The sequence below is a fragment of the Coenobita brevimanus genome, chromosome 85 (assembly GCF_032717465.1).
Source record: "Coenobita brevimanus isolate Jiangsu-jjx chromosome 85, ASM3271746v2, whole genome shotgun sequence".
NCBI lineage: Eukaryota > Metazoa > Arthropoda > Malacostraca > Decapoda > Coenobitidae > Coenobita > Coenobita brevimanus.
Genome location: NC_137038.1, coordinates 3,519,213 through 3,535,970, shown reverse-complemented (window position 1 = coordinate 3,535,970; position 16,758 = coordinate 3,519,213). Strand labels below are relative to the sequence as shown.

The 16,758-nt window shown below is 39.1% G+C and overlaps 1 protein-coding gene across 4 annotated transcripts; it reads left to right on the top strand.

Annotated features, from left to right (window-relative positions):
• The first annotated feature begins 481 nt into the window (after positions 1-481).
• LOC145410471 (RNA-binding protein squid-like) lies at positions 482-15,172 on the top strand. Of its 4 annotated transcripts, none has more exons than XM_080280628.1 (7): positions 482-729; positions 2,743-2,783; positions 6,452-6,579; positions 11,726-12,185; positions 12,474-12,593; positions 14,396-14,500; positions 14,748-15,172. In XM_080280628.1, the coding sequence occupies exons 1-7, from the start codon at positions 572-574 to the stop codon at positions 14,810-14,812; spliced, it is 1,077 nt and encodes a 358-aa protein (XP_080136754.1). In that variant the 5' UTR covers positions 482-571; the 3' UTR covers positions 14,813-15,172. The 4 variants fall into 4 exon arrangements, with proteins under 4 accessions (XP_080136754.1, XP_080136753.1, XP_080136756.1 ...); XM_080280627.1 differs by having other exon boundaries at positions 14,396-14,501; positions 14,738-15,172; XM_080280630.1 differs by lacking the exon at positions 12,474-12,593 and having other exon boundaries at positions 483-729.
• The last annotated feature ends 1,586 nt before the right edge of the window (positions 15,173-16,758 follow it).

Sequence of the window (16,758 nt, the reverse complement as noted above, 5' to 3'; positions counted from 1 at the left end):
TTCTTCCTATGTATACCGTTCACGTCAGGGCGGGGCTTATCAACCACACTTTGAATAATGAGGGCGTGACATTAATGTAGTATAAAAAAAATTATACTTGTTGCCTGTTAAGTATAGCCATCATTTCCCCTTTCAATAACGGATTGATATTATAAAATATAATTCCCCCTCCCTCCCCAAGTGTCATTAGTACAATCGCTTTTTGTGATTGCTATTATGTTCATGTTAGCATTTCGAGCCCACAGAAAATATAAACCATATTTTGTGATAATATAAGATGAATGCCATAAATTAATAGTTACAGTTTTACTATAAAAAGAAATCGATAAATGCTCATATGTTAACTCTACGTGTACTTACGCCATTTCAGCGCATGCGTACTAAAAATGAAGCTCGGCAGCCAGCATTTACGTCCTGTGATTGGCTGTTGGGCTGCCAACAGCTTAAAACGAGTCCGTGTACAGCGGGTGCGCTCCACGGGGCCGAGACCACGCTCTCAGCCGCTGGACTTCATACGTGTAGGACGTGTGCAATTATTATTTAAGTAAATTTCTGAAAAAAAGTAATTGTTATGGCTGACCAGGAAATGGAAGGACAAGATTTCTCCGAGGACTGTACTGGCGGAGAATTTCAGGGCAACGGCATGGAGAACGGAGAAGGAATGGCCACAGAAGGATCAGACAAGAATGATAGTGGCGCGGCAGACGCCCCAGGCCGAGACGACGACAGGTAAGTTATACATAAAGACCAAAATTTCACAATCGTCCAGTACAGTCAGATATCTAGAGGAATATAACAGATCAAACAGCGCAAATGCTGTAATGGACTTTCACTTAGCTTTTACGGGGTGTTAGGTAAGAGGCATATGATTTTTCGCAGTAGTTTTAAATCATGTGTTATCAATGACATCGTTGCGTTTATCTTAAGTAAGTGTGCATAAACTTATTTAATAGGCTTTGGCGCTATATTACCTTTGCTTGCTTGGCGAAATTGGGTAAGATGATTGAATTAATTTAGAAATCCGGCGAGACTGTACCGTTCACCACCAGTGTCATTAACCTAAAATGGCGGCCCCGGGAAGCCGCTAGCTCGTGTTGTTGTTCTTAGTATTACTTATTGGTGCGCCTCTATATCCATTTTGTCTGCTTAATGGGAATAGTTCCAATGTCGAGGAAGTCTGCAAGATGTGTGCTACATTCTATAATATTCCGAATTAGTATTTTGTTTTCAGGTTTATTGTACCATTCATGAACTCATTCATCACTCATGTACATTTTATATATTTTTTTTGCTCTGGTTTGTAAGTCTTGGCTAGTTTGCTTAAATATTGGTAGTCGTGCGTGTACCTCGTGTTTTGGTTGTGAAAAATACAGTCTCGCGTGTGTGGATGCCTCTTGCCTTTAGCCCATCAGGGTTGCTGAGTCACTTGTCGCCATTGTAAATGTAAATATGTAAATGGCTAAGTAGTTTGTCTGTTTGGCCCCAGGAGGCTTGCTGAAGTAACGATAGCATCAGTAATTGAAGTTAAAATTGTGGAGACTCAATTCAGGCTAACTATAATGGGTAGTTTTCACAAAAAAATCATCCAGGTTTGGTGAATTTGGGTTTACGAAGCAGTACATTGAGAATGAGGATCATTGCTTTTATGAATATAAGCACTTCCCTCTACAGATGTTGCAGTTTAATATCTGTTGACACTAGTGAGATTTTGCAATGTCAGACTTGGAACTGTAAAGTAAGACATGCTCTGGCATATTGGAAATAATCCGAAGATGGAATCATTGTTGATTTTCAATACTAAGTGGTCTATAGTGCAGGTGCTGACTTCAAGCCAATTACCTCCAATATAAATTAGAAGATATCAAATGTTTGAGTTCAGAGTACTGGAATTGTTCTTTGCATCTCTTGAAGTTAGGTAGAGGACTTGGTCAAATTGCAGGGTTGAATACAAGTCAACCCATTACCTTCATCTTTGATATGAGTTCCTAAAAAGTTTACTTGGAATCCCAGCAGAAGTATCAGACATTAGTGGTAAAGACTATGCGGCACTGTCCAATTTAGAGCCGGTCACATGGCCCTTGTTGAAGTTGGCATTCTAGCCATACCACCTTTGGCTTCTTAAGAACTTTTCCAAATGCTTGGAAGTGATAAAGCCACAAGTCATCTTGAAAAACTTTTCCGAAGCCTTTGAAGTTGAAGGTTTGTGATTGTGGGACCACCACTAACTGCGCACTGTTTTGCTTCCTCCCAGGTGGCAGCTACTACGGGAAGAAATGTTGACCCCTTGTAGCGCGCCGCATCCACACCAGGGTATTTATCTTGTGTTGTCTTCGTGGTACAAAGGTTCATCTCTTTTTGAGTTGTCCTTTTTTTAGTGGTTTAAAAGGTTCACCTCAACTTGTTCTAGTTTCCTTACCATGCACTAGAACAATGGCCTCATTTATCATCCTTTTTTCCGTCATTTTTTCCCTTTTATACATCTGTATGTCCATGTTTTGCTAAAGACTTTTCAGAATAATGTAAAAGCAGTGAAAAGGCTGTTGCTTTTGCCTACTAGCTTGACGTGCCGAAGTGGGTTAAAACACTTGTGCAGAATTTCTTCCTGCCATCTCAATTAGAAGCTGTGAAAAACACCTTAAGAACTTCATAAGTCAACCTAAAGGTACAGTACATCTTAGGAGTAAGTCAGATTTTGCTTGTAGGCTTGGTTCTGTATGGTATTCATTTTAGTTTTCATTTCAGGAAGCTGTTCGTGGGCGGTCTCAGCTGGGAGACCACTGAAAGTGAGTATTCATGTCAGTGTTTTTATGAATAGTATTGTCTCTGCAGAACTTTTTGGCATACCGGTATGTGATAATTAGAAGACATTGATCATATTCTGATAGTTATTGCTCTTAGACTTCATTAAAGTGCTTGTGTAAGTTAACAACAAGCATGGTGTAGGTGCCACCTTTATGAACTTCGTGTTGGCAGCATTCTGAAGAGACTGTGTTGCCTGATTTCCTGTGCTGATGTTACATTTCTCCTTTGTTGTCAGTACTCTTGTATGTGGACTACAGTGTTTGGTAAATAATTGCTGTCAGGTATTTAGCAATTGATAGTATTTTGTTTATATGTAAGATTATTATATAAAATTTTTCATTTAGTAAGGTCAGCAAGATATAGTGAACCCCTTTACGGTGGCATATCACATTATTCTTTGCAGCATTTGTGCTGATACCAACATGAGGATATAATAGGACTGCACTCAACAGTTGAATAGCACAGAATGCATGTCCCATGCTCTATGTTTATGGCATGCCACATATTTTTGCACAGTTCACAGATGCTGCAAAGCTGCTGCGGCACAGAGAGAACTAATACAAGATGCAGTTGGGAAGTCTGTGTATATAGATGCATCAATTTATGATTACTGAAAATTGTTTAATCAGCCATTTTTGAACATTGAGGCATTTAAGCTGCTGGGTTTAATGTAAACACATTGTTGAATGGTATTGTGTTTAATCGTGTTGTTCCTGTGTTTTATATTTGAGCTGATAAAGGTTTGCAAAATACTACCCATTCCCTTCAGTACTACAGCACTAAAGCCAGAAAGTAAAGAAAAATCATAGGCTCTAATTAGCAAGCATTATTGTTCTCAATATTTAGAAATTTTTCGGTGAAGTATTTGATGTATGGCAACATGAGCAGTTTGCCATGGTCATGTATTAAGTCATTTAGGGGTTTCCAAATCAGTGGTTTGCAGTCAGTTTGCCCAGAAATCCACTTGGCTGCTGTTTGAGTTTATTCGCCTACACGTAGGGTGTTGATCTGTCCAAGGGCTGTGGTAATTTTGACCACACCGAGGTTTTCTTTGGCTAGTTCTATTGGAAAGGGATAAATGTTCTCCCCGATAATATATATATAGTTTAAACTAGAGGATATTGCATTGTTCAGGAATTTATTTCACAATGTATAAGGGATAAGCATTTTCAGTCATGGTGTTTGTATGTTAATGTCTGCATGGGTTGCAACATCAGTTAAAGCTCTGATCTGACAGCTGCCTGATAATTTCCTATGCTTCCACCTGTCGCACTGCAGATCGTTTTCTCATGCTTACATAGGTCCATTGCATTCAATACAGAAATCTTTACTGCCACTCTTAACATACTGTTCATAATCTCAAACTGCCAGTCAGGGTGGCTAGGTGACATTTTTAACATGGAACAAAAAGGGAGAGTTAGTTTCCTACTTGATCCTGGGTATGGTCCTGGTGCATTCAATTAAAATCTTTGTGGCATGGCAGCAAGTAGTTTAATCAGTAACCCTGTGCTTACTATATTTAGTGTGTAACCGGGATCCCCCCCCCCCCCCCACAGTTTTGCATTCCCAGTAATGCATTGTTGGAACAATATTCTTAGTAATGCTTGGAGTGTCTGAGATAGAGCAGAGAGCTTCTGGTTTTACTATCTCGTTCATGCTTACTATTTGCTCATATTCCCCCTTAGTAATTTTTATTGTTTTGCTCCTGTTGCAAACTAGACATGGAAATGTCCTTGCTGCCTATCGTGCCGTTTCCCAGTAGTGCACTGGTAATTCCTCTCAGGAGAATAAATGCTGAGAGTGTGGGTTAATAGCTTGGTGTTATTCTGCTCCAGTAGACAAGTTGTGTCCCACTATTTGCTTGCGTAAATGTCGATTTTGAATATGGGGGGGAGGTCCATTATAGCTGTAATTTGGCTGAGTGCTTGAAAACCCTTCCATGTGCTCACAAAGTGTTAGAAAACTTAACCTTTTCAGTGGAATTAGTTTGAGGAGTTTTGAAGTGCAAGCATTGGAGGTTGTTGAGTTGGCGGTTTTGTGAAGATGTCCCCATTTGATGCATGTGAACGAGATCCTGTGAAAGCTTTTCCCACTTGATAAACTTGCAAAATGGCAATGCATTTACACTATTGTTAAATTTGACAGGGTTATGAACATCCACAATCCGTAAGAACCGGATCTTTTAGTTTGGAAGTTTCATGCTCTTAGCTGTTAAACAGCAAGCGTTGTCCTGTAAGTTTATAGGTTTTATCAGATTTACCTTGAGGTTCTTAATCTTTCGATATTTACCAATTATTTCTGTAATTCCTGAGTGCAGGAAGAGCTTTTGTTTTAGAGAGGAATAAGTTAAGAATTGTTACTACTTGTACATTTTAAATTTTTTTGGCCTTAAGTAGCTGAACTGCTTTGATGACAGGCAGACTTCATTTGTTCTTTCTTGACCTAACCATAGCAACCTCACGAAGCAGAACTGTGAGCTCTTTATTCTAGTTATAATATGATAGAACCCAGCTGAGTATTTGGAAGGCTAATATGAAACCTGTACATGGTAGGAGGTATTACTGTTGAAACTAATAATAGCAACTAAAACATTGTATGGTACAGTGGCTTAAAGGCTTGCAGAAAGAGTATGCATTGTGCAATGGAGTAATGTTTTGAGGAGGAGCATAATGACAAGTCAGTTCAATTGATGAAGTTTCTCCCACAGTGCTTGTCATTTTAATAAGCTGAGTGGAGTTATTGCCACACGTAATTCTCTTAGTAAATCCTGGATATTAATAAGACAGTTACTTGCTAGCAAAATCCATGGGATTCACTAATGTACATTTATTGTATCGCCTACCTCCAGTTCTGTATCCAATATATATTTGTTACATCTACCTTGAAAATATTTACAAAAGTAACACGCATTTTCCAGTAACTTGTTTGCCATTTATAATTTTACGTGCAAGTGTTTTTGTCTTAGTACCTTTTGAATAGCTGCTTTACTTTTGGCCCGTTAAAGCAAGGCACTGAAGCAGTGGAATGTCTCGTCAGAGCAAGGCTGTCTTTTCTTTTATTTCCACCTACTCCATACTGCATGACTCATTGAAAGTAATTCTGCTGTTCCAATACACAGTTCATTCATCACCTCAGGACACTGGAGTGGTTGCTAAGCAAACTCCACAATTATTTGATAGTATCTGTTAATCAGTAGAGAAAGTATAAAACCAAAACTGGATTTTGGACATTGCTTATTACACTGTAGTTTCCAGTCTGTTTTTTGCTCTCAAGCTCTGCACAAAGTAATTTTCTGAAGAACCTCAGTAATAGAACTTGAATGTGCCATTTTTTGTATAAGTACAAAATGAGTAAAGTTTTAGGTACCATACTACAGTAGTACAGGTAGTGTCTTGATAGTCAGATATGTAAGAATGTTAATACCAACCCCTCTGTATAGCCTGAAATAATCTTAAGGCCAAATAATTCAAGGCTGACTGGACACAAGTGTATTTTGTAGGAATTTAGTGTTTTTAATCAAATGATGATTATGTTCAGTTCTGCTTCTGAATTGAAGGAAGACACTGTACCACTTCTGAGGTATTTTGCAGTAATTATTGGAGTGTTTTACAAATTCATGACTGTGAAATTACAATGTAATGCTTTGCAGAGGAGCTAAGGGAACACTTCAGCAAGTATGGTGAGATTGAGAGCATAAATGTGAAGACAGACCCCAACACTGGCAGGTCGCGAGGATTTGCCTTCATTGTCTTCAGCAGTACTGAGGCAATTGATAAGGTGGGTGTTGTCTTTGCCTTGAGTTGTTTTAGATGAATGATTTATAATTAACTCTCTTGCACTGTGCTGTAATTCACAGTACATGTTGCATCGTTAAGTCCTACTGTGATGTAATTTTAATAACAGATGTTGTCATTTTGACATTTGTTTCACAGATATTACCTCAGTTGCATTTTTAAGTATACTGCATCAAAACCTGGGGAAAAGAAGTTTCGTTGAAACTGATCATTCAGCCATTAGTCGGACCACTTACTAGGAGGGCAATTTGCAGAGAACACTTCACCTGGAAACATGCGGCTGTGTATGAAAGGGTTAATTTGTTTCCAACCATGAATTATCTAAATTATTTTCCTGTTATAACCACTTTGTGATACTGAATTTGAAATATGAAATCATACTTAACAGATGGTATATTGTTTAGAATATGAAAGGGAAACCTGTCATGGGTCTGTACATAGATCAACTGGCTTCCATTGTAATATAATCCTACTACATTTTTAAAGCATCCAGATTATTCTAACTCACCTGATCTAGGTTTTTGCACTTTGGCCTTTTACTTAGTCCACTAGGAGAATACATGCTACAATAATTTTTTTAGCCGTGAGTTCATGGAGTAGGGTCTGAAAAGGAAGAATTAAGAATTGTGGTAGTGGAAGAGGTGGTCAGCAGCATGGCCAATGAAATGAGCCACATTGCTCATTCACTCAAGGAATTCCCATGTATCACCTGTTATTTTGTTTGCCACAAGTTAGAATGTTGCCATACCCTGATGATGTATGCTTCTGTACACCCTCCCAGTAAAGTATATATCTGCTCCTTAGGGTACGACGGTTGTGAAAATATGAGTTCAGCAGACAAATGGATTTTTAAGCCTAGTGCCTCAAAACATACCACCCAGTTTTTTATGTTTTATTTTTTTATTTTTTTTTCAAAGATATTTTCACATATCACAGGATGCCCAATGTATCACAATGCTTTGTCCATGTTTCAGGATGATACAGGTATGTGCCATTAGAGGGATGATACTTTCATAGGAGGGTGTAAATAACATTGGTTTATCCTGGTTACTCTTTTACCACCTGCCACATTTTGCTTTATCAGTTTACAGTATCCAACCCTACAATGGTCTACCCTGCTTCAAGCACATTCAGTATTGATGAAGCAAGAATGTAAGAAGGGAGGATACTGCAGTAGGTCAGGTGGCCCATGCTAGGCAGCTCCTAGAGAAGTAATTAAACTACCAGAATAAGAGAAGCATAGCAAGGAAGGTTTTCCCCCACCCTCCAACCAAAGCCGACAGGAAAAAGTCAGAAGGAACACCATGCAGTGTAGAATAACTGGTGTGGACATTTTATGCCGTTGTAGAAAAACTGGGGTGGACATTTTATAGGAAGGTGTGAAATGAGAAAAGAGGCTATCATAGTGTACCTAAAAAGGAAAAAGAATAAGTTCTGAGTATAAGAACTTTTCTTTATACGTACCCCTTATTTGTCATATGCATATCTAGCCTATGCTTGAAACTTAATGGAAGGGGCAGCAACTAGGTTACTAGGTAGTTTATTCCATTCATGTACTACTCTATTGCCTTACCAATTTCTTTACTAAAATGAAGTTCATGTAGTCTGAAACCATTACTTCGTTATATCATGTAGCTATGCACATTAAGTAACTTGCTATTATTTCTTATTCCCCTCATCCACTCAGATGCCTAAATTAAGTTTGTGCATTCTATACACATTTATATATATATATATATATATATATATATAATATTTTTTTTCCCCAAACATATAATTTTTATTCCTTACATTGTCACAAATTTATATCCATTCTATAGTGCAGACACCAAAAATGCACGGAGTTGTCTAAATGTGACCTTACTAATGCTAGGTAAAGTTGCAATATTTAAATGTTTTCTTGGTCACGCTTCACAGAATAAGTCCTAGGACCCTGTTTGCTATATTTCTCGCATTAATACTCTGTTGCCCTTGTTTGAGGTCTGTCATTCTTATATATAGTAAGTAACAAAGGACAAGAGAGTCCCGATCCCTGTGGTTTACTGCAAGTTACTAATCCCCAATCCAACTTAACACCATTTATTAACTCTTGGCTGTGGATAGCATTCCGGAAATGCTAATCATTAGACTGCAGTGTACATTCTGGAAGAGCAGCGTGACATATTGTGAACTTTTTGGCCATTTTTTGCCTACTGCATGCTTATGCTTGATGAGTCACGAATAGTCAGTGTGGAATGTAAACTTTGAAATGTTACATTTGGTTAGGTATAAGTGCTTGAAAACACATGATGGAAACACACTTTTTAAAACCAGTTTTCCTGCACCTCAGACACAGGAAATGTTTGGGGCAACTGCAGCCTAGGGGTTGAAACTGCTGTTGTACCTTCAGCCACGGTCCTATCCTTTTAAGATATTGTCGTCTATACCCTGTGCTCGAACCTTCCTAACTAATTTTTCATATGGAACCCAATCAAAAGTTTTACTAAAGTACACATAATTATCATTATCATGAGCTTTATCGCTGTCTACCACTTCACGGACAAAAAAATTGTAAGTTTGTGAGGCAGGATCATCCTTGTCCGAGTCCATGCTTTCATTTTTTTAGGTTAAATCTTTGAGTAGCCTAATTTTATTTGTCAAAATTGGCTAGCATATTTCCTACAATTGATGTTAAAGGACAAAAATTCAGCACAGCTGATTTATCACCCTTTTTAAAAATGGGCAATACATTTTCGGTCTCGCATGCCTTTGGCACTTCTGAAGTTAAAGAATCATAACGTGTGGCTGACATAATTCTTTCTTGGTTTCCTTTATAATTTTTGTATACGTTAGGGGGTGCACAACGTAATGTGCTCACATGTCAAATGATAAAATGCCACAAAACGGTTGAAAGTTCAGCAATATTTGCGCAACCCAAACTTTTTGATATTGACGGAGTTTTTTTTTGGGGGGGGGGGGGTTTCTGGGTATAGGTTCTTATTTATAATACTTTGGCCATATCTATGAAATTAATAATAATTCTTTTATTTAGCTGAGCTGTCAACTAGTTTTCTGGCAATACTTTATTGCTTAAAAAAAAAAAAAGGACAATAACTACGATTAACCCTTTAACAGCAGGCTTGATTTGCTTTTTCTTGTGGCACCCGCAGGCATATTCGCGCTCCGACAGACTCTCTAAAAATATTTGCCAAAAATCAGTTTAGTCCTAGAATATTAAAATCACATATGCTTATGGCACATACCTTCAGCTTTCTCCTGGGGTGTTTGTTGAGCCTTCATCGAGTACTGTAGGACTTGTGGAGACCTCTAAAGTTGGGTAACGAAGTCTCCACTTTACACTTCCCGACAACCCGTAATATGATTACCACAGCCTGATATTATCACAAGAAACACTATTCTATGATTCTCAAATAGTTTGGAATCCATATTAAAAAAAAAAAAAAAAAAAAATGAAAATGAAAATTACGAGGGCGTATGACCTTCCCACTTCCGCTAGTTCGCCGCTGGTGTTGTCATTTATTATTCATAAAAACACAGTTTATATTTCTATTACTATATAACACACATATATCTACAGTCTTTATCCATAAGTTTCCTTCAGAAAGAGTAGTTTATTGTCTCTGTAGGCATTCAATTTCTTTCAGTAAAATACGTAGCATTCACTTTCTCGTCCTGTATACTAGCATTGAGAGTGAATGTTACTTTCACCTTCACTCTCATTACTCATAGTATTCATACATGCTAGAGTGAAACTTTCACTTTCATTACTCCTAGTATATATACAGTACTCGTATTCTTATAATACTGCTCATTTACAGAGTTAGAGAAAGAACAGAGAAATAAGTTGGAGAAGAACAGGGAGGCTTTAGGAAGGGAAGAGGTTGTGTAGATCAGATATTCATTCTTAGATCTTTGGTGGAAAAGTTTCTAGAGAAGGGAAAGAAGTTGTATGTGGCTTTCATGGATTTGGAGAAAGCATATGACAGGGTGGATAGACAAGGATTGTGGAAAGTGTTAAGAATATATGGAGTAGATGGGAAGTTGTTGCATGCTGTGAAGAGTATGTACAATGGTGCGAAGGCTGCAGTGCGTGTGGATGGTGAACTAAGTGAATTTTTCTCTTTGAAAGTTGGGTTGAAACAGAGATGTGTCATGTCTCCATGGTTGTTCAATCTGTACATGGATGGGGTAATAAAAGAGGTACAAGATAGCGTAGTGGATGTTGGAGTGGCCCTGGTGAGAGAGGATAGTGTTTGGAAACTCCCTGTACTGTTGTTTGCAGATGATACTGTGTTGTTGAGTGAAGACGAAGGGGAGCTGCAAGGCTTGGTGGATGAGTTTGGGAGAGTGTGTAAGAAACGGAATCTAAAGGTGAATGTAGGGAAGAGTAAAGTGATGGTCTTTGAGAGAGGTGAAGTCAGTGAATGTACAGCGAGGTTGGATGGTCAGGAATTGGAAAATGTGAGTACGTTTAAGTAGTGTACTTGGGTAGTGTGATGAGTAAGGATGGAAGTTTGGAGGGTGAAGTGCTTGAAAGGGTACAGCAGGGAAGAAAGGTTTCTGGTTCTTTGAAAGCAGTGATAAGAAGAATGGAAGTGAAAAAGTTACTATATGACAGTATTGTGATACCAACTCTTAACATGTGGAAGTGAAGCTTGGATGTAATCTATTATTACATAAAGTGTGCTCCCTGGTGTACTGATGAAGAGAATTATCCTGTACTACCTCTAGAAATTCCTGTGACTGCATCCCCTGTCTGATATTGCCAATCAATCCTTGGCATATTGCTTATAACAGTGGACTTTATACCACACATCATTTACCAATCAGTATACCTTAGCCTCGTTTTTCATATCAGAGCTCTGTGTAGGGACCAGGCATCGGTGTCCATAAATATGCAGAAATTGGAGACATTTATAAATACAACACTAATAACATTTACTGTCTTGTGCTTTGGACTACAGTGCTTCCACCGTCTGAAACTTGCACTTTTTTTTTTTTTCCTCCTGTGTAATATCAGTTTTACCAGCAAGGTTCATGGACCTTAGTTGATTTCCTTATATTACACTTTTCAAAACTTATATTCAGTTTATGTAGTTCATTTTTGTTTTTGTTTTTTCAATCCACAGGTTATCAATGCAGGAGACCATGTCATCAATGGCAAGAAGGTTGACCCTAAGAAGGCAAAGGCTCGTCATGGCAAGATCTTTGTTGGTGGTTTGAAGCCAGACTTGCCAGATGATGTCATAAAGAACTACTTTGGAAAATATGGCAATATAATTGAGGTGGAGATGCCATTTGACAAGCAAAAGAACCAGCGCAAGGGCTTCTGCTTTATCACCTTTGAGCAGGAGAGCGTTGTCACAGAGCTTCTTAAGACGCCCAAACAGACTATAAATGGACACGATGTTGATGTCAAGAAAGCCACACCCAAGCCAGACTCGATGGGCATGATGCGTGGAGGTATGCGTGGTGGAATGAGGGGCACTCGTGGTGGCATGATGCGTGGTGGAAGAGGCAGAGGTTGGGGTGGTGGCTGGAACCAGGGTGGTTATGGTGGCTATGGCCAAGGAGGCTATGGGGGATATGGTGAGTAGTAGTTCAGTCTCTTCACTTAAACTTTGCCAACATTTACCATTTTGATTGCCCATTTTATGTAGATATATATTGATATAAATGATTTTAATATATAGATATAGGTGTCAGACATGGGGTCTATTACTGGGTTTCTATTATGATTACTATTAATTTCAGTTGCTCTGTTATATTACTATTATAATTACTTTAGTGGTCATCTATTACTATTACTATTAATATATTATTTATGATAATGGTAATTATATTGAAAATTGTTTTTATTTCCATTATCGTTGGGAGGCTGTTCCACTGAAGGCACAAGTGTGTCTAGATCATCTGGTGGCCTGTTGACCACTCTCCATTCTGCACGGTCTCCTGTGGTGTACCTGCAGCTTGGAGAGCAGCCAACAGGTAACCAAGGTGAGAAGGCTGTTTTTATTGATTATGGTAAACGATATTAAAGAAGTGTCTGTAATGGGAAAGTAATATACAATTATCTATTACTTTAAATGGTAAACGGTATTAAAGAAGTGTCTGTAATGGGAAAGTAATATACAATTATCTATTACTTTGCCTTCTGTTACTATTACAATTACTATTACAGCCAGGAACTTGTGATCTATTACTATTACTTTGAAAACCCTGTAATAGTCTATTGCTATTACTATTACATATTACCATTACATATTACTATTACCCCATGTCTGATAGGTGTATGTGTGTGTGTGCTTGTGCATGCACTCACCATCCACTCAATGTAGTGCCGCTCTGGGTGTCTGCCCTTTCGTTTCTTCCTTCCTTCCTCTTCTGGCTTGCTTTCCTTCATTCTTTCCTCCTCTGGCTACGGGTGACTTTACTGTATACTCCTTCTGTCTTCCTTTCCTTCATTCTTTCCTCGTCCTTCTGCCTATGGGTGACTCAGCGCTGAGTTACAAGCCAAATGGTTTCTTGTACACCAGGAAACCATTTACTACACTGGGTGGTTACCATATAGCCAAATTATGGTGCCTGGTGGTTTAGTGGGTATGGTAATAAAGACGCTCCAGTCGGATTGAGTCTGTAGGTTTATATCCAAGGGGTGGTTGGGGTTTATTGCTCATGTTATGTCACTCAGGGATGAGTGAGGCTGGTCACTCTCATCTCAAATGTCAGGACCAACTTGCCTAACCCGTCTCTTCTCGTGGGGCAACATGGGATTGAATAATGGATATATAGTATATATATCTGGGCTCTTGTTTGGCGAGCCACAGCTTGCATATGCGAGTATTTTTTTCTCTTCGGTGAACAAATTTTACTTGCAAGTTGCCTTTTGGCTAGGAGAAAATACATCCACTTTAAAACCTAGTAAACTACAAAATAAGTCAGTCTTACTGAAATGGACAAAAAAGCACGTTGTGATCGATTGTCTATCCTTGTCGCCACTGTGAAAGTTTAAGCGTTATATGATTCTAATCATCACATGTGTAAATAAATAAATACAGTATATTTATTGTTTGTAATATATTTTGGCTGGTATTCAGTTTGGCTACTAAAAATTTCTTTGGCTTGTAAATCTTAAACCTTAGGAGCCAAATGACTCTCAATCATTGGCGGTTAGCAAGAGCCCTGTATACAGTATATATATATATATATATATATATATATATATATATATATATATATATATATATATATATATATATATATATATATATATATATATATATACACACACACACACAGTAGAATCGAAGAGAGTACCGAGATGGTATGGTCATGTGGAGAGAATGACTAACAATAGTGGTGAAAAAGGTACATGTGAGCAAATTTGGAGGTGGAAGTAGGTAAGGTAGGCCAAGCAGGTGGTGGAAAGATCTGGTGGGTGGGTGTGTGAGGGAGAGGTATGGAAGTTGGTGAGGCTAAAGGACAGACAAGAGATTGAGCTTGTTGGATGCATGTTGAGAAGTGCATGATAAGGGCTTAGCACGCCTTTTTAACGTGACAGCGTCCGAATTGACTGTCGGATAGGTTTGTGACACTACAGAATGTGCTGAATGTTTTTGGCATATCAGAGCCAGGATTCCGGGGGCTTGAATGATGAGTGAATGTAAGCATGGCCCATTGGATTGGGCAAACCTGGGGTTTCTGGATATTGCCACTCCTCACCCTGTCCTAGGGTGGGAAAGGAGGCCCAGTTGATGTTCATAGAAATGCGATTAATTACAATGGCATTTATTTAACAGGTGGGTATGACTACAGTGGATATGGTGGGTATGGTGGCTACGGCGGGTATGGGGGCTACGGCAACGACTACTATGGCTATGGTGGTGGTGGCTACGGGGGCTATGGTAAGTGTCAGGCTTAAGCCGAGTGCGTGGCCTGTTGTAGTACAAGTACAGTCCTGTTTTGCATGATTGATATTTATTTTTTATTATAAGTGCATGTGCCTTGCTAACCGCTTCATAAAGGAAATAAATTTCATATTTCTTTCTTTTCTTTTTTTGGCTATAATTTTGGGGATGAGCGCACGGGGGGGGCAACAGTACTCTTAGTGATGCGAGACTGATTATTTATGGCGATATTGGCCCTTACCAGGCGGGCAAGGGTACGATGGGAAGAGCCAGCGCGGGCGGCAGCAGACGCGGCACCAACCATACTGAGGGGGGACGCCGTGACCAGCAACAACACTGGAATGGCACAGTCTACTAGGGTGGCTGTCATAGCCTCCAAACTTACCTCCATCCTGCCGCCTTTGTTCCATCTGGCGTCAGTTCTGCCTCTCCCTGCTCTCTTCGTCTCTTCTCCGTAATATCTTCCTGTCCCTAACCAAAATATTTATATAAAAAAACTGGAAAATGATAAAAAGTGATCATATCACATCAAAAACATGTTCCTGTGAAGCATTCCTCTGTACAGGGCATTTCACTGTACTCTGGACAGTTATACAAATACTTTTTTTACTTAATTTTTAATATATTATTTCTCAAGGCTGTACAGTCCTTACATGTATGAATAAACGCGATTTTTGTGTACACTGTATTTTTGTTAACCTTGTACTATATTGTGATTTGTATGTGAAAGTTTTGGCTCCTGATTGAGCCGTTGTATTGAAGATACAACCATAGCTTTAACCATTTGATAACGAAGGATTACTGGCACGGTTTAAATGGATACTCCATTCAGGCCGACCCTGGCTCTAGTCAGGGTTGATGGGAACCTAGGACCTAGCTAGTATAAAAACTGGGAATATGACGTTCTTGGTGTGTCCAGTTTAATGAAGCTGATGGTGGAGGTGGGGTGTGACATGAATACAACAACCGTTAATTGTATGTGTTGAGGGCTGGAAGGGAGAACTGGTGCGTTATAGGAAACAAGACTAAACGGTATAGGACTAATCACAAAGGCATATTCTAGGTAGTTTATTGAAGGATTAATTTCATACAGAGTGCTTCAGAGCGCGGTAGCTCAGTGGTAGGGTATCGGGCTCGAGACCTTGAGGTCGAGAGTTCGCGCCCCGACCAGGTGGTTGTGCTGAGAGGGGTAGCACTCTCCGCCACCCCAGCAGGGCTACTATGATTTCACGAGATCTAGCTCAGGGGATTATTCCTTCATTTGGAGTGAGGATGCTGAGCAACTGACGTGGACTAATACAGTATCTGGACTTGGGTAGCTTCGTGAAGTATGTATTTTTAGTTGATTTGGAAAAGGCAACCAGGAGAGTTACCAGCATGTGCAATTTATTTGACAACTACGGTTACATTTAAGCGGCTCATTACGAAAGAATGTGATCATTGATTCGGAGTTGTCTGCATATCCGAGCAGCATGTTTTTTGCTTAGGTTTTTTATTTGAAAGTAAATGTAGACTTCGGGGACGAACGGTTTGTAAACGGACTGCAAAGGAAAGCGCACTGGCTGAAAGCAACATGTCTGAATAACATCGTTGTATTTTAAATAATTACTGGTGATGTGAACATACTAATTTAAATACTGTACAACGATATTATTCGTAGATGTATTCAGCCAGTCATCACCAACCTGTCAAGTACATCTTCGCCTCGGGAAAAAAAAAAAAAAAAATCGTGTAGGTGCAAGTGGTGGTTTAGCAGCAGACTTTCACGGAGAACTGCGTTCACAGCCCTTGTATCATGGTCTTCGTTGATTAGTGGGACAAATACTGTAACTGGAACACTGAACCGGCTACCCATACACATGTTTATATAATTATAGGATTAACCACACTCTCTGGCTCATAAGACAGACTTTCAGTTGAATAAAATCGTCAGACTCCCATGGCTCACAACGGAGTTGTCTTCACCATGAGTTTATATATATATATATATATATATATATATATATATATATATATATATATATATATATATATATATATATATATATGGTCCCTGTGAACAAAACGACTACAAAGTCTGGGAATTTGGGAAAGTGCTGCGAGTTTATGTTTTATGGTACCTGGGTTATCTCTTGCTGAAGTAATACAGGAAAATGGGCGATCTGGCAGCCCTTCTTCTGCAGCTGCTGATGGCACGTGACCATACCAGCAGCCCGTGGGCCGTCAGTTGACTCAGTTCACCGCAGTAGTGTAGC